At 39.5% G+C, this 18,415-nt stretch overlaps 1 protein-coding gene across 8 annotated transcripts; it reads right to left on the bottom strand.

The window, feature by feature from the left end:
- Window positions 1–1,595: 1,595 nt before the first annotated feature.
- On the bottom strand, window positions 1,596–18,330 carry Clk4 (CDC like kinase 4). 8 transcript variants are annotated; one of them, XM_032911836.1, is made up of 16 exons: window positions 18,172–18,309; window positions 14,232–14,392; window positions 13,286–13,351; window positions 12,661–12,738; window positions 10,915–10,973; window positions 9,495–9,717; window positions 8,385–8,475; window positions 7,924–7,990; window positions 6,223–6,339; window positions 5,972–6,138; window positions 5,697–5,791; window positions 5,321–5,450; window positions 4,162–4,244; window positions 2,826–2,905; window positions 2,160–2,250; window positions 1,596–2,081 (listed from the first exon to the last, which is right to left on the bottom strand). In XM_032911836.1, exons 5-16 carry the CDS (start codon window positions 10,965–10,967, stop codon window positions 1,941–1,943), a joined length of 1,338 nt encoding a protein of 445 aa, XP_032767727.1. In that variant the 5' UTR covers window positions 10,968–10,973; window positions 12,661–12,738; window positions 13,286–13,351; window positions 14,232–14,392; window positions 18,172–18,309; the 3' UTR covers window positions 1,596–1,940. The 8 variants fall into 8 exon arrangements, with proteins under 8 accessions (XP_032767727.1, XP_032767729.1, XP_032767731.1 ...); XM_032911838.1 differs by lacking the exons at window positions 12,661–12,738; window positions 13,286–13,351; XM_032911840.1 differs by lacking the exons at window positions 10,915–10,973; window positions 12,661–12,738 and having other exon boundaries at window positions 18,172–18,307.
- Between the last annotated feature and the right edge of the window lie 85 nt (window positions 18,331–18,415).

Below are 18,415 nucleotides of genomic sequence, written 5' to 3'. Positions count from 1 at the left end.
TGGGCCATCTTGCCAGCCCAAACCAATGTGTTTGATAGGATAGTGGTATTATACATATTAAAATTTACTTAAAACAGAATTATGGTGAAACTACATGGTATTTAAACAGTAGAGTGTTTTTAAAATCTTCCAAGTGTTTTGAAGCTGGGCTATACATTTGGGAAAACTCATTCTATTCTTGCATTAAAACCATCTTTCTTTAGGTTAAAAAAAATCTCTAATATAGAACCAGCCTCCCTCAATAACTCAAGTATATTTCTATCAGAAAACTTTGTTTTTTCAGCATGACCTATCTCCTTAAAAATATATATAAAAAGTATTTGTATAGGGAAGGGAATGTAGAGAAAATGGGAAATAAAAGGGAGTAGGGAGTTAAGAAATATGCAAATTAAAGTTTTAAAAATTACCTCCATTATTTATAAATGATCCATATTCACGTATTTTCCAATCTAAGCCCCTTTCCATTTAGTGCTGAAGCTGCAAACACTGTGAAAAGCAGCGAACTTTCCAGAAAATGAGTGCACCAATACAGGAAGAAAGGCAGTTAAGAGCAGGCAGCTGAGAGCTCAAGGGACGGGGGTTGGGTGGGGGATGCTTGGCCTGAATGTCCGCAGAAGTACCACCCTGACTACTCATTTCTTTAACTATTAAAATGTGAGTTAGGACACAAGTGAAACATTTTAAGAATGTTAATTTTCACAAGAGAAAATTATTATGTGTAGTGAGTATGTGCACATTAGTGTAGTCGCCCAGATGTCAGAAGACAGCATTGGAACCCCGAGAGCTGGAGTTACAGGTGTTTGTAGGTTGTCCAACATGGTGCCAGGAAGAATGTCTGTGGTCCTAAGAACAGTACATGCTCTTAACTGCTGAGTCATCTCACCAGCCCCGAGAAGCAACCATTAACTTTTTAGAAACATTTTTCTTTCCTTTTACATCAAGATCAGCCTGTAGTGGGTTTCTAATGATGGGACTCAGAAGCCCACACTGGGGAACGACAGGCTTAGAGAAGCATAGGACTGAAGAATGAGACGGAAAATCAAAATTAGAAACACTGTATGGAAATGCCAGCTTCAGGACTAAACTTCAACAGCGCCTTTAGAAATGCTCTCACACTCCAACTGTCCTGCAGGTGGGGTATGCTGACATGTGGACTACATGAGAAGCCTAGCTATGCTTTGCATGGAACTTACGGCATAGCTATAGAGTCTTAAGGAAGTTCCTAGTCCTACTGTACTGGGAAAACTGCCTCTAGACAGCTGTAGTACAGCCTGGCTTTACTACTTGTTACACAGAAGAAAGCTCCATATAATTTGTGGTTAGAAATATAGACAGAAGTGTGTGGGGCCTGATTAAACTCTATCATGGACTAATGGGGTGTCTTCTCATGAGGGTCTATGGATATCACCTGAAGGAACAGAAAACTTAAAAATTTAGTGAAACTTTACCAAGCAAATTTTTTTTTTTGAGTTTTGCGTTTTAAAATCTACTCACCTAGAATGCTGCCTCTTCAATAATCTATTACAAAACACCCCACTTTTGTCATGAAAAGTTCAACATATAAGGTGTATAAAGAATACTCAATCACAAAGTGGTCAAGATTTCCTTTTACTTGAGGGAAAAAAAAATCACTTCAGAGTCAACCTTAATGTACAAAAGATGAGACCAATCACGTTTACCACTGGACACAAGGGGCACTGTAAAGGCCTTTAAAAATGGCAATTAACATCAAAGGAAAATCCATTTTAACTCATATTGCATTCATTATCAACACCATACTCAACAAGGTAGTTATGCTATTGATACAAAACATACAGTATTTACATTTAACTGTACAAAATAATTTAATGTTTACAAAAATATTAGAATGTTTAGTTGACTGACACAGTCTTAAAGTAATTGCTCCTAGAGAAGTATATAGGAAGACCACTGATTCCCATTCATTTCCTTTTTAATAAGTCAAAGAAAGGGTGTTGCAAAGCTTCATCCAAGGTAATCCTTTTTGTTGGGTCATACTCCAACATTCTTCGAACCAGGTCAAACAGCTTCTCATGCTCTTCATCGTGACACAGCATAAATTCCTGGGGGTGAGGAGATGGTCTTGTTAAATGAAGACAGGAATGAAAAGGTGACTGTATCATTTATCTTTTTTCCTTTACCTTTAACGGCTTGCAGCGTCTCCTAACGTATCTCCCAGCTGAACTATGCTCATCCCAATCTAGCTGGTTATGGTGGAAATACTTGCGTTTCCTATAAAAGAAAAACAGTTGAAATTAATAAAAATAAGCTCTACATCATTACTTTGTCCCTATCCCTAATCCCTGGTGGGGACAAGACAGACAGAAATCTTTCACTAACTGTACAGTGTGTAACTTAAACAATATTAGCAGCAATTACACATGATACTTTACACAGTCTCTTCTCCTTTCATCTATCCTGGGGGATTTTAGTTATCTCAATTATGTTACTCACAAATAAGAAAATGTCACTTTAAAAGGGATAGCTCCTGGCTGTGAATTCTGATCTCATCAGATTTGGGATGGGGAAGGACATCTTTGCCAGTAAGAAGGGGCTCTCACAAGTATTGGTTTTTAATCAACTTAAGAGAAACATTTGCATAAAAGTTAACTTGAGAACTAAAATAAAGTCCCTTTCTTCACAACAGCACAAGTTAAAACACAGAATTATGTTTTGAAAATGACTTTTTATAGCTCCAAGTTATCACTTGTCCAGAATTTCTTTTTCCTTCAAAATCTGCAGTCCTCAGAATCGGCATTATGCCATTACAGTCTAAGCAAAGGCCACTGCCTGCGTCTTAGACAAACCTTGTCTTTTGGATCATGTGTGCCGGGATGGGCCCAAGTATCCGCTCCATCATTGCCAGGTGCTCTTTACTATCATGAGTCTAAAAAAAATTCAGGAAAAAAAAAAGAATTCAGCACTCCTCGCCTTCCTTACATGTACATAAAATATGGGCTGATATAAAAGACTAGACTAAGGCTAGAGGGATGACTGAATGGGTAAAAGGCACTTGCTGCCAAGATCTGAGTTTGATTCCTGGGACTCCCATGGTGGAAGAATCAATTCCCTCGAGTTGTCTTCCACATGTGTGTACCCACCCCCAATAAATAAACATAATTCACAACAACAAAAAGGCCAGACTAGCCAGCTACACAATTTACATCAGAAATTCTTCAAAGATGAACGACATTGAAAGAGCTGTTCTGTCTGGTGCAAACACTATACAGTCTAAAATAAACTGGAGAGGTCTCTATGGTAATCAACATGAAAAGTATCTAACATATCTAGTTCATGAATGATTAACTAGGTCCCTTACTAACATTAATCCCAGATAATATAGCCAGTCCAACAATTCTCCCCACAGTTCTGAAGCTTCACAGTAAGTAAAGCTGACGACATACCCAAGTCAAGGACCTTACTCTTAAAAATAATGCAGCCTAGAGTAGGTGCTGGCTAAGTGGGAAAAGCAGCAGTTGTACACACAGCTGAAATGGTGTCTCTAGAGCAAAGGCTGGCCAACTTTCCTCTGAAGGGCCAGACCAAAAACGTGAACTGCTGGCAAAAGACCTTTTCTTTTTAGTAGGCAACAGGGAGTACTTTCACAATAGCACACCATTTGCCAATCTTTGTTCTAGAGAGCAGGATTTGTTCTGTGAGGCATATTCCCTTTGTAGCCAAGACCAGCCTTAATTTCATCATATAGTTGAGGCTCACAATCTTGATCCACCTGTTTCAGCCTCCTGAGTGACAGAATTATGGGCATATGTCACCACGCCTAGCTAGTTCCAATTTTTATGCTTTATTAGTATACGTTTTTAGAAACAAGGTTAACATAGCCAGAGCAGAATTGTAACTAGCCACATTAAACACCAATGTAAACTTATGAAATTTAATAAAAACACCCAGAACACATAATATGAACTCTTCATAAACTACATGTTAAAGGATAAAATACACATTTGAAACAAGTTACAACCTCAGTAGTAGTAGAAATCCAACCAACTGTACTTTCAGAAGTATGATATTTACGTTTTAATTTCAATGATGACCTATGGCAAATATCCACTATGGATGCTAAATATAGCATGTTTAACATAAAAGTCATTAAAGATCATCAAATAAAATGTATTAGATACATACCTGAAAGACTGTGAATCCAAGGTAATACTCAATAAGAATGCAGCCTATGCTCCAAACATCACAAGGCTGAGACCAACCTAAAGCTATTCAAAACAAACACAGGCATGTTATATCTAACACTTTAAACTGCTGACCCTTCCCTACATGCCAGTACTCTTTATAGTCTACCTCAGAGACTACAACAGCAACCTCAGGATTTAAAATTTTAGTGCATGTAGCTCAGGCTGGTCTGGAACGTGGCATTTCTTCAGTTTTATAAATGGCAAAACTATAGTTGGTGCTGGCCCTGATTTAGTCACTTGTTCATTCTCCAATGCTCACCATTAGAAAACATATAGCAAATACATTTACATCTGTAGACAGTAGAGCTTGGGCTCAGATACAAGTCATCTTCTTCAATCACTACACTGCAATATAACCCTCAGGGCGTTAACTGCAGCCCTTTACCCCACTCCTCAATGAACTCTCATACTCTGGAGCCTCATCTCACTTTTCTCACCCTTTCCCAATATTACCTGACTGTTAATAAATACTTAAAGCAACTGCTTTCGCTCTACTATGGCATTCAACTACAACTTCCCTCTAATCTGCCTTCATCCTAGGGAACTTTACCCACACAAATAGAATTCTATTCCCCCAGTCTCCAGATCCTTTTCCAGTGACTCCAATTTCAGATTTGTATCAACAATAGCACCTGATGTGTCCTACTTCCAAGTTCCCAATCCGACCAGTGACTTCTAAGTTTTGAGGTATAACACATGCTCCCTAAGTTCCAAACTTCTACCTTTCCCTTCCAGCTTTCTCCCATCATGGCTAACACAGAGACTCTCTTGCTTTTAAGTCCCTCCCTTTCCTCCTGCTCCATCTCTATTTCATGTCTAGGTCTGCCAACAAGGCCCTTGGCATTTGTACTAGAGCCTTACCTTGGCAGTGGAGTGAAAACAGGTGACACATAACCTCACAATCACAAGACTATGATACTCTCACCAAGCATACCCACCATGTTAAGATCAATTAAGAACCACAAATCATCAGCACTCAGAATATCTTTCATAAACATGGTCATAAGGAGAAACATGTAAAACTCTTCTCTGTATTCTCATTTTAGTTAACCACGACTTCAACAATTAGAAGTATAAGAAGTCTGGTGTCTACTAACCCAAAATGACCTCTGGAGCCCTGTAGTGTCTTGTGGACACCAAAGTACTATGATGTTCATCGTCATATGTCGCACTTCCAAAGTCAACAACTTTGATATCTGTGTTTTTCAACGTGCGCTCATCTCGTTTCTAGAGACACAATTGAATAAAGATGAAACTCAACAAAGACATAAACATTCTATACAACTACTCAAAAGGCTTGCAAGTGAATCCTCCCTTCTCCACCATCCCCAACTGGGATATACATATCCTATTCATACCCCATTTGTGGATGAACATCAAAATATACCCAGGCTCAGAAGCCGATCCCTCATTCAAGGATCCCCAAGATAAAATTAATTTTAAAGACAAAATTAAAATAAGTCTTTAACTTACCATTTTAGAATTGTATTTGACCACATAGTCAGACTTTACAAATAAAATATTTTCAGGTTTTAGATCCGTGTGTGTTAATTTATTATGATGTAAAACTACAAAGGAAACAGAAAACCATCATTAGTCTGAGATTTAATTGGGGCCAGTTGAGTGAAAAGGGATGAGAAGTGGAAATGACGGTCAAAAGAGACATCAACTTTACCTGTAACCTGCAAGTGTTCATATGCTGATTAGAAAATAAAGACAATAAAATATATGTGTTCATGAATACTTACAATTTATAGATTGGCAGATCTGATAAGCCATTTGCCTGATGTGATCAATTTGAAATGGCAGAAAGCTGTTTTCTTTAATAAAATCATAGGTACTAAGGCCCAGCAGCTCAAACACAATACAAACATGACCATGATGATCAAACCATTCTAGCATCTGGACACATCGGCTAAAAGAGATCAAAATAATAGTTGAGTGCACAGAAGTGAGCAGCTCACACAGTATGATAGCTTGTGGTTCAGTGTGTACTTACAAGACACTATTGGGGTCAGTGCTGTTCAAGTGCTCCAGCACTTGGATTTCAGAGCGAGCTGCCTCCCGGTAACGGCCTACATTTTTTACAATTTTCACTGCCACATGTAAGCCATCCCTTGAAAACAAAAGATGACAATGCTAAATATACAAGAGGTGGGATGAAACTGCATCCTCTGTGAAAAGAACATTCTTTGTTTTATTTTGGAGACAAGATTTCAGTAGCTTGCTCAGGCTGTGCTTCAACTCATTATGTAGCCCAGACTGACACTAAGCTTGTGCTCCTCCTACCTCAGCTTCCTAAAATACAACTGTAATTACAAGTTCCCATACACTTGCTCTAACCTTTCAGAGCCCATATTAGGTACCAGATCATCTTTTCAAAACAAAGCAACCATCCATGTAATATTTAGAAATTTTAACATGCTTCTAAAATTTTATCTAGATTTTATACAAAACATTTAAAAGTAACACACACACACACACACACACACACACACACACGCACACACGCACACACGCACACACGCACATGCTCCAGTGTACTAAGAATCAGAGTATGCTGCTGTTCAAAACACTGTATTCATTTACCAGGCTGGACCTATTCTGTGCTAGAGACAAGGCACAGGAGCTAGTACAGAATGAAGGGACCTACTCCTTTATGCCTCAGTTCAATGACAAAGAGATGAAGCTCCAGATATTCATTCAGTAAAGTAGCAATTTACACAACAATACAGAACTGGGTCTGAAAGATAGCTGTGAAAGAAATCAAACAGCTGGGCAAAGACCCCACCTACAAGTTATGAAGCTCTCCCTACCGCAGCACTTTACAGGCCCATTGTATCCAAGTATGGAGTAATAGCTACATTGAGGGCAGTGGGCTTGGGTTGAGGCATTTCCAGGAACACTCCAAAAAGTATAAACTCAGTGTTTTGAGAAAATCATAGAAAATGGTATGAAAGTAAATTCAGGGCTAAAACTTTTTTTTTTTTTTTGGCTAGTGACTGAAAGAGCACCTTGCTAGGCAAATGCTGTACCACTAAGCCACAACAAAGCTCAACAATAAAACATTTCCAAATATGGGGATAAAAACACATTTCCAAGTGTGAACTCAGTTTGTGGAAAACAGATCAAGGAGCTATGATAGTAAGTCTCACCAAATATGTTTAAACAAACTTTACTTTTAAAACTACTGATATATACAGTAAGCTTATACCCTTTCTAACTATTTCTGATGAAAAAAAAAAAAAGATATCATTTTAGAAATGTGTAGTTTCAATTAAGTTTTTACATTCACTTACAAAAAGTAGTAAAACTACAGAGCAGAGGATCTGAGGGGAGGTGGTACAAATAGGTAGGTAAGTCAATGTATCTTACCAGAGAATATAGACTTTATTCTATAGGCCTTAATAGAATCTGTAGTTCAGGAGATGTACTGTAACATGTAAATTTAGATGTATTTTATTGATGTTGCAATTCCAAAGTACCAGAATGCTACATATCTTGTCTGAGCACTCCTTTACAGAGTGACTTCCACCTGAGAAAAACTGCCACCATTCACAATAAAACTAATACTCATGGCACATACATTACATTGCATTTCAGAAATTCTGTTGAATTTCTCTCAGGAAAACTTGTAGCAACCACTTTAAGTACATTGTAAAATATAACAGAATGTTCAAAAAGGAAAAAGCAAACTTACATGCCATGATCAATGCACTCTACAACTTTGCCAAAGGCCCCTTCACCTAAAGTGTCCACGATTTCATCTAAAGTGAGGGAGAGAAAGAGAGATCTAAGTACCTTAGCACAAGTATCCAGCTGTTCATACAATGAATGCTTAAGTGTGGCATATTTCCAAATGATCTTTAGCAAAGCATAACTAAGGTTTCATCGCTCAAGTTATGGCATTTTCAGTTGCTACAAAGCAATTAGATAGAGCTATCTGTCTTGCTCTAATCTCAAACTCCACTGATTATCTTGGAATTTTAAGAATAGAAATATTTAAATTCTACAGAAAAGAAGAAATACAAAAGAACAAACAAACCCACAAAAAACAAAACAAAAAAGCAATGAAGAGTCTTTAGCCCCCCGCTGACAAACTATTCTTTAAAAGATTATTCTGTCTGCAAAGTTTAAAAAGTGTTGAAAAATATTCTATACATCTTGCTCTTAGAACGTCTCCACTTTGACAGATCAGGTGACCCTCCTCATCATCCTCTATACTCCTGGATCTTTTCCTTCGGTGGCTCTTCTGGAACGGCAAGTGGGCAGCACCAAGATCGTCCAGCCAATCAATATATCAGAGTGAATTCAGGGCAGAATACGCAATTCATTCAGCGGGGAGATATTCAGGCATTCAGATAAGCACCAGGCCACGAACAGTTGGCAGGAGCAATTTCAAATTCAGTCCCCAGAAATTCACAGGGCACAGTTTATGTTACAGAAGAAAAACATGGCAAGGAACAGATTTTCAGATAAGATACTTAAAGTGGCAATAGAAAAAAACAACACAATTGTCTCTTTAAAATACTGATTAATTGAAGTCTGCAGTCTACAGAACGCAATGTCACGAGTTACTAATTCTGCTATAACCATATGCTGTGAGCTGAGTTGTTCAGTCAGTCAGGAAAATGTCCACATTAGCTGAATTTGTTCTCTTTTTGCAACATTTAAAAGTGGACATCATAGTAAGAGGGCACAATCTTCCATCTACTAACGGCTAGCTCTATTGAAAAGACTTGGGGGAGGGAAATGGTATCTCAAAGTTTACAAAGACTTTCTCAGTACATTTTCCGCTCAGCACCCAGGCTCACAGCTTCAGCAAATTAATGCAGACAATGATTTACTGTGCTAGGAGCTAGACTACACAGGAGTCAGCAACAGCTAAACACCCCAGCAGCGTGACTTGCCTGAGTTGTTTCCAACTACCAGTAAAGCAGTTTCTTTCAAAATAAAAAAAAAACTTTACGTTCATAGAAGAAAAAATGGGTGCCTCATTTTTTAATACACTCTACAACCACAAAATAAGATGTTCTTACTATTAAAACCAACAAACTCATGATCTGTTTTGCAGAATGAGTGTGTGGGCAAAATGAAGACTAAATAATACACAGGTGGTCAATTATGAGAACGTGTACATTTCCTTTAAGGATTCAAGTAACATGAATATAATTACAGCATATCCAAATTGCATTAAGCAACTTTTAGAAACTTATCACTCTTTTAGAGCTTTACGATCAATCCATTCAAATAAAAACAAATCACTCATACCGAATGTGACTGATGACTCGCACAGTGTCTGTTACGTTTTCTTTTAGGGCTGCTTCTCCTGCTTCTGACTGAGGATTTACTGCAATGGATCCGGTAAGTGCTTTCAATGTCTCTATGGTAATGTCTTGGAACATATCCTTCACAGTAGTCATTTCTGTATTCATCAATGTATCTCCGATCCCGATAATCTCTCTCATTCAAGCATCTTGCTTCTAAATAGTGACTGCAAACACATTAAAGGATTTCAAATTATTCTCTTCGTTCTGGAATAATGTGGTTCAAACAAAACTTTCAAGAATTCTTGGTTTACACAGCTAACTCAATAAAAGGGAAAATTCAAATCAATGAGATGAAATTTATATGTATCTAAGAAAGCTTAAGAAATAATTTTTAACCAAATAGGTCCATATTTTTTCCATATAAAACTGCTACAGCCAGGCATGCTTTAATCCCAGCACTTGGAAGATGAGGGCAGGAGGATCAAGAATTCAAGGCCATCCTGAGGTACACTACAAGTTTGGAGCCAGCCTGGGCCACAAGAAACCATCTCAAAAAAAATCCCATACATTAGAAATTGCTGTCAACCATTTCAAACCAAGGAACAAAGCTTCAATTACAATATGCTGAAGATTAAATGTTCCTTTACCTTCTAAAAAGTCAAGACCAAACTTTCGAACCTGTTCTGAAATACACTGATGGTACAACATAGGCAGCATCTGAAACTGGCTCCCTTTTCCTCTCTCAGAGCCACGCATTTAGAGAAAGGCAAAAGGGGATTCCTTTCCCTTAAACTAAGAGCAGTTTCAATATCCCTGACCGAGAGTTCTTCCAGAATGTGTGTCACAGACATGAGGAGCTTTAAATGTCTTTCAGCCCTTTCATTTACTAACTGGATTAAGATCCCTAAATGATATAGCACTGTTGCAGAGCATGTTGGTGGCAAAACCAAGGTATTTTCAAACTGCCACTCCTGCCCTATGTTACCTAATCTGTCTCCTCTCTTTTCTAAGTCTAAGCTTTCTATTACTCCTGTTTGAGAAACAGAGACCAGAACTTCGGAGGCCTGCCTCGTGTACCAAATACATCTAAACAGACCTTCTGTACAAGAAAGAGTTCAGGACTGTGGTCATCCTCCCACTCTACTTGCCTCTCTAATTTCCTGTGACTCTTGCTTAAAAAATACCCAAGAAACAGCAAACAGCATTTTCTAGTGCCACAGTGCATCTACAGATTCTCCGAGAACCTGAAGAAAGGTGCAGACCCTTTTCCCCAAGAAACGTACAAATGCATAAACAAAACTTGGCAAGAACTTCACGGAGGCCATGGACCTCAGGAAGTCAATGGATCCCAGCTGAGTGTCCTGATCTGATGGAAAGAAAAGGACAGATTCAATTGGCCCAGTTTCCCATCCCCCCTCTACCTGGGATGAGTGTCCTCTTCAACAGAGTGCGAAGCTTCAAGAGGGATGCACATGGAGCACTGGGGGAGAGAGGGGACACCTGCCCAGTCAGACAAATCAGCTAAATAATCCTGACAAGCAATGGAGTGACAGATGTTGCTGCACTGCCCCGCCAACCCCTTTATACTCCCCAGAATATGGTGTTGTTTTCTTTCCCGGGTGCTGGTTTAAGCAGGAATAGAAATATCCCCAGGATTACCACTCAACAAGACTGGCATCTAATTCAGGCCAGGCCTTCTTATTGCCTAGTGTCATTCTCAAGTTCTCAATTTTTGGAGAAACAAGTCAGGCTATTAGGATTAAACTCTGGGCCTGAGACAGTTGGTCTGAAGCAGAGATCTGGATGAAAAACAGGAAGCTGGCCACACTTCTACAGGCATCCTATTTAATTTTACAAAGTATCACACACCCACCAGATCCAAAGCCTATCATTAAAAAAAACTAGACTAATAGTAATCTTAATGGGAATACACATGAAACTGGCCCTGCTGACAATCCAAAACAATCTACCAACAATAAAAAAAATGGGGCGGTGATACTATCAGGAGCAGAGCTAGCATGAGAAGGACCTTTCCAATTTATGACAACCAAAGACCAAAGTTTAGAGATTAAAGACTATAGAATTATACAAGCTGTGGACATGGTAGACAGAATCAACAGATTTAATTTTTTAAAAAATATCCACTAAATGCCCGGTAAAACTGTTAAGTGAATTGGCTTTTTTTATTTCCACACAGGTCCTATGGAAGACAAAATAAAATCATATAAGGCAAATTGACAACAAGTGAACAATTTAAGATTTCTCACAAAAAAAAAAAAAAAAAGGAAAAAGAAAATCAAAATAGACGAATGCAAAAAATGTTGAAAAGGTGCAAATGAACACTTAGGACTCAGGGAAGGCAAAGAATTCTATTTGCTTAAAATGATTAAGGAGGAATCCATGACAAAGATGGAAGCGGATAAGCGTCTTAAAGGAAGGCCAGGGTCTGGACAAGGTGGAAAGCAGAAGAAATCCCAGACCAACAGAGTAACAGAGTGCCATCGCACACTTCCACTTCCACAGACAGCACCACCAGCCAGAGGCTTGAAATGTATGTTTCTACTCTGCACCAAGAGCCGATTTTCACCCAGGAGAATGTGTCACTAAACTAAAGGTGTTTCTGAAAGGACAGACTACTACATTAATACTGAATATAGAGTTCACAAACGAAGACCCAGGTCACACTGAGTTCCAAATCTAAGTCTGCACATCTCCTAGGTGATTTCTAGTCATAGGAAGTTCATCAAAGGTTTAAAACTTGGTACTCCGTGTTACAAGGAGACATACAAATATGTATGTAATTTACAGTCCATGTTGGTCTTCCTGGAATTTGAGGCAGAATAGATTAAACCTGCTGAAAGGAAGACCAACTCACAGGCCATTGCCAAAGGAAAATCAGGAGAAAAATGCCTTATAATGCAGATGACAAAGGGTTAAAATAATACGTAATAAAAACATCTTGTAAATCAGTAAGAAATACTTTAGTAGAAAACAATTGACATAAAAATTCTTCAAAAATCTGAACAAATTTACTAAAATTTAGAAATTCAGATTAAGAAAACCATTTAAAACAGACAAAACTATAGAGACAGGACCAAGGAGCATGTTATAAGCTTTCTAGAAAAAGAAATGAGAATATGCAGCAAGAACCTTGTAAAACTTCATACCCTTTAACTTGAAAATGCCTCTTCTTAGAATCTACTCTCAGGAAATAACCACAGGCAAAGATTTGTACACAAAGATCCCTTAGGAACAGACAGAAATAATTTAGTCAAGCAATGGGCAATGGTTTCCATACCCCTGCTCCTTTTCACACTTTGCTGCTGCTTCAATTTCCCAGTAACTATTAGAATACTCATAAACTTTTTAGTTTTCAGAAAGATGTTTATAATTGGTGAATAGTCTGGATGGTGATGAATAATAGTCACCAATGTGTCTGATGGTAATGCCAAGGATGGTAGTGCTGGCTTAGTGGTTATTGGGCTGACTGGTTTTTATAATTATAATGAACACAAATCACTCAAATCAACCTTTTCACATATATAATATACTCTAGCACTACGTATAATTGTTGTAAGATAGTAAGCCTTAAAGAGTATCTTGTACTCATTAATAATGGGGTACAATTTGTATGGTGTTCATTAATAAGGTCTGGTCATTGAACCTTCCATAACCTCACCCAGTACCCCTTACATAACTGTTTGATAAAACATGATTAGTTTACAAGAACTACAAACAAGCTCTTTGGCAGACAACTCTGTTTAGCATGGAGAAGGAAAAAAAATTACATACTGTTTTTAAAGTAACCCCAGCTGGCTAATTTAGAAAGCAATCTGGTAAACAGCCCCAATGGAACATCTGTACAAACAAGGAGAAAACATAGAACCAACAAAACAAATGAGAAAGGGAAATTAATGGAAGGCAGAGTGAAAGAAATGACTCACCTAGCCTTTCTTTACTATTTAGAACTTTAAGATACTTTTCATTCTATATAAAAATATTACCTTCAAATCTTATAATTATAATAAAATAAGACATACTATCACAAACTTTTACTGAGGCTCTATCCTATATTACCAGAGAATGTCTGTAAAAACAATTCTCAAAATATAAAGCAAGTTTCTAAAAATCTCAGACAGACATACCCACTGGTGTTCTATAAATATAACCTGCAGATGTAACATGAATGGCTCTTCCTCAAAGCACTTTAATGATCTCAGATAGCATTTGCTGCTTTTCTCATCTGGATTAACCACATGTTATGATATCTCAATTGTGAAACACTTCTTGCACACCCAAATACATATGCCACCTTCCTATGGACAGTTAAAACTACTCATTGGGTATCATTATTCAACTTTGTATATGTTCTTGAATATAATCTTTTGACTTCCTCCTCCTTTTTTGATGGAGGGGTTTCTAAGGCTTTTGGGACCTCACACATAATAGGTAGCAAGTATTCCTCATCCTCAGATGAACCACATCCTCAGAGCCTTTAGTTTTAGTCACCTGCTGAGTTACTGTCTCCTATTGATCCCAGACAGACACAGGACAAACTATTTTATTCACAGCTTTAGTCTAGGCAGTATGATACTATATATACTAAGCCTATGACACTCTGTGGTTTTTTTTCCCCTGAATCGTTTTTTTTTTTTTTTTTTTTGTCTGAATTCCAAATTTGATAAAAGCTATATAAGCAAATGCCAAGTTGTTAAAACTTAAAATACAAGTCATTTACCAATCAGTGTCTTTAAACTGATGATGTGGTTTACAATGCCTATTCTCCTGCGTACTGCTATGAGATCTCCTCTTCCGTTTGTGACTTCCACTGTAGCTTTCATGGCCCCAGCTTTCTCTGCTATCCCAATCAGGACAGTGAGTTCGTTTGGAATGCCGCATCTGTTAACGAGAAGGGGATGAGAGTGAGTGGGAAGCTAAAGATGGTTGTACATTACCATTGCTTAAATATGAATACTTCGTACAGAGGGTCACATAGGCTCTTAGATAAATTTCCCAAAGCTTAGAACACAATACCACTCCTATGTGAGATGACTGCTTAATGGAACTGACCCTAGTACTAAACGACAGACAGCATGGAACCTTTAATACATTTTCTTTCACTACTTAGTGCTTGCCTTCAGAAACTCTCATTAAGTTTCTGTTTGTCTTTTGAGACAGGGTTTCTCAGATATCCCTGGCTGTTTTAGAACTAACTGTAGACAAGTTTGAGTTCTGGCCTCAAACTCAGAAATCTGCCTGCCTCTGCTACCCAAGTGTTGGTACTAAAGGCATTTCTTAATGCACCTGGCTAGTCTTTAAACTTTTTTTAAAGGGCCAATTAAAATTGCTCAAGGGCTAGAAAGATTACTCAGTAATGTGCTTGCTATGCAAGTATGAGGACCTGGGTTCGGATCACTCACATCCACGTAAGTAGTTAGGCACCACAAAACAGACCTGTAACTTCAGGTGGGGGTGTCATGGGGCATATGGATTCCTGAAATTCACTGGCCAGCCCAGTCTAGCTTAACTGGCAAATTCTGGGCTCAACGAAAGTCCTTGTCTGAAAAATGTGGAGACCTCTGGAGATACCCTATGTTGATCTCTGGACCACATACTCAACAAATGTACACGTGCACTCCCAACACATTTTTTTGTATTCCTTCTGCTTATGCTGATTTTTAAAATTAGGTCACTTATGTTAATAATTCTACCAACTAAGCTACATTCCCAGTCTCTCAAATTGGATTTTAAAAACCAAGACTGAAATGAATGTGCACATTTTTTTTTCCCTTTAAGACAGGAAGTTTCTTGGTATAGGTCTGGTACTAGCTCTGTGAACTACGCCTCAAACTCTCTGAGATCCATCTGCCTCTAGAGTGATGGAATCAAAGGTGTAAACCACTACCTTTCAGCTAGATCTGAATATTTAAGAATAACACCTACAACTGTAGTTAACGAAAGTCTATTCCAATAGTATCACAAACTTCCTATAGCCTGGCAAAGTTTAATACAAATAATTGAGAGAAGCAAGCAAGTAATTGGTTTAAAGGTAAAAAGCTTTTCATTAATGAGATTTCTTTTTCCTTAGACTCTGTAACAGAGTTCCTTTCTCTAAATGCCAGAATTAGTTTGATCCTTAAACTGAGACATGACCAGTGACATCAGATAATAATCAGGAAATAATCAGGTAACAGTTCCCAGACTTCATCTACAGCCTCCTATGGATTTCCCCCAGGCTCAGGATCTAACTAACTTCTATCCTTTTAAATGTATAGGACTGTTGCAAGCCAGGGTTAATTCTCTCCTTTCATTATGTGGGTCTCAGAGATCAAAGGTGGGCACTGTTACCCACTTAACTACTCTGCTCCCTTAAATTGATTTTTAAAAGATTAATTTTATTTTTAATGAGGATGGGGTAGACCCGGGAAGAGCGACACATGAGTGCAGTTGCCCATGGACGCCACAAGAGGGCACAGGATTCCCTAAAGTCTAAAAGTCCTTTAAAAGAGCAGTCTCTTAAGTTCCATAGTTAAATCTTTAATTTTGAACTCTGCTAAGCAGATTTTAATGGTTTTCGGGGGTGGGGGCAGAGGAGAAGAACCCAAAGAAGCTGAATAAGACCCAAATGGAACAAAACCAATTTAGTTGACCGCCTTCAGCTTGCCTAAATGACTGAAAAATAAGCTAACGAATCTATTAAACTCCAGACTAGCAAAGATAGGCAGTTTCAGTTCTCCAAAGCGCTCCTCAGAAAGGGTGTGCGTCACAACATCCACAACATCAGGGTGTGATACTATCACTATTATTTCCTGATTACTGAGGATGTAATGGGGAGAGGAGGCTCCTAATTGCTAGGCAAAACTCTACCACTGACCTATACAGTCCTGCCCAAACATTCAGTAAGCTATATTTTCTTCTAATTCTCGCCTGCCAAGCATCTTCCTGATAATGTGGCTTCTCTTTTAGCTCAGTTAAAAATGAGAAAGCATGAATTAAGCCACATACCAAAAAAAATCCTAAATTCGTGTTAGGTATCGTGGTAAAAGACAAGCATTGCTTTTGATATAGTATTTTAATATGGCAAAGTAAAATAGACAACACTGCAAACTTGAGACAAAAGCCAAAACTCACGCTTTCTTCAGAAAAACTCATCTTCCCATTTTTACTGGACTACTGTGAACACATTCCTTTTATTATCAAAATTGTATTTAAGGTTTTTGGTTTGATTAAGGCTTTTTTCCTCTGTTTCTTTGGGAACTGAATTCTGAATCTCAAGCCACCCGGTTACAGGCTAAGCACTCTTAAAAAACAGCAGTCAAACTTACAGCTTCTGATGACTCATCATTATGACTGGCCATTAGGGTTTCGCAAGACTTGGGTGCTTGCTTCAAGTTCTCCCTCCCCCTCTACACTGCCACAGCCAGTTTACCTCTCACAAGACAATTCTCAACTTACCAAGTTACTAACATGCAAAGCCACCTAGCAGTCTTCTATCAGTGGGTCCCAGTCCCAACAGGCCCTGATGAACATTTCCTACCCCTACTCTATCTCTAGCAAAGTTCGGAAATAATTTTCTTAGCCCTGGAGGCAAAGGCAGGTGGAGCCCTGATCAAGTTCAAGGACAACCTGGTCTGCACAGGGAGACCTTGCTTCAAAAAACCAACAAAGAAATATTTACTTAGGAGGCAAAGTAAAAGATTTCTGAGCTCATGAGATTAAAGTTCCTTCACATACACAGGAAAGAAAAACCACCTCGAAATATTACACTATCTCTAATACTTAAAAAAAAAAATGCTACAACCCTCGGTATTTTTTTCAATAAAAGATACAACGGAACCCATAAGTATATGTTCATATTAGAAATATGATTCTCCACCACGCTTTAGAAATTTCGGTCTCCCATTTAAGTGGAGTACAAGAGGCCCTTGGGTGAGTTTTCAAAGTTAGGCCAAATATCTGCAGCTTTAATATTAGACCAGATGACTACCTGTCCAGGGTTTTGGGGACTGTCACAATGTATATGCAATGTTCGCTCTCTAATCCCATCACTCGGGAGGCAGAGGCAGGAGAAGCTCTGGAGTTCGAGTCCAGCCTGGTCTACATAGTTCCAGGGCAATCCGGGCGACCGAGGTCTGGAGGTTGAGGGGTGTGGGGGTGACCGCCTGGCACGAAGGACGAACCTTCCTTCCCAAGTGTGTTCCTCGAAGCTGGAGGTGAACTCCAACCACTTGGATCGCTGCAGTGCCTGCCCTACCTCCCCCGGGCAGCTGGCCAGGGCCCTTAGAGCTGAAACACAGGGCGAATATCGGACTCTGGAAAAGCCTCCAGTTATGCAAACGGCCGAGGCCGCCGAGAGAGGTGAGGAGGGGTCTGGGTGACTCAACTCCGGACGACACTAGCGTCGGGGATGCGTCCCGCCAAGGGGTCTCCTTGCTGGTTCCTGCGATGGCCGGCGAAGCCTTGGCAAGAGGTGAGTGAGGCCCGAGCTGCCGGACAGCACCGTCGGGCGAACCCGGGGCCTGCGGGCCTTGACTAGAGAGGCGAAACCGCAGCAGCTCGGGTGTTGTCGCCGCCGGCTGAGAGGCACCCCGTCAGCCCCGCGGACGCATCCTCGGGTGCTGACGCCCAAAGCCCACTCTATCCTCAGACACCTAGCTGAGCGACACTGCCCACCTCACCTCCGCAAAAGCAAAAGGCCTTTTGGCCGAGAAATGTCGCCAAACCGCCGTCGTTTCTCTCCAGCCGCTGCGACAAACACCGACAAAATGGCGTCCGCGCCGTCACCCCACAACCTCCTCAGGTGGATCCAGCGCCACCTACGCCGAGCAAGCGCGCATGCGTCACGGAGCCCCGTGCCCGCCCACAGACCTTGCAAGGGGGCGGGGGTCTGTGACGTCAAGGGCGGGGGGCTTTATCATTCAT

Source organism: Rattus rattus, chromosome 9 (genome assembly GCF_011064425.1).
Source record: "Rattus rattus isolate New Zealand chromosome 9, Rrattus_CSIRO_v1, whole genome shotgun sequence".
Classification (NCBI taxonomy): domain Eukaryota; kingdom Metazoa; phylum Chordata; class Mammalia; order Rodentia; family Muridae; genus Rattus; species Rattus rattus.
The sequence above is the reverse complement of the archived record's forward strand: the minus strand, read 5'-3'. Positions and strand labels throughout refer to the sequence as shown.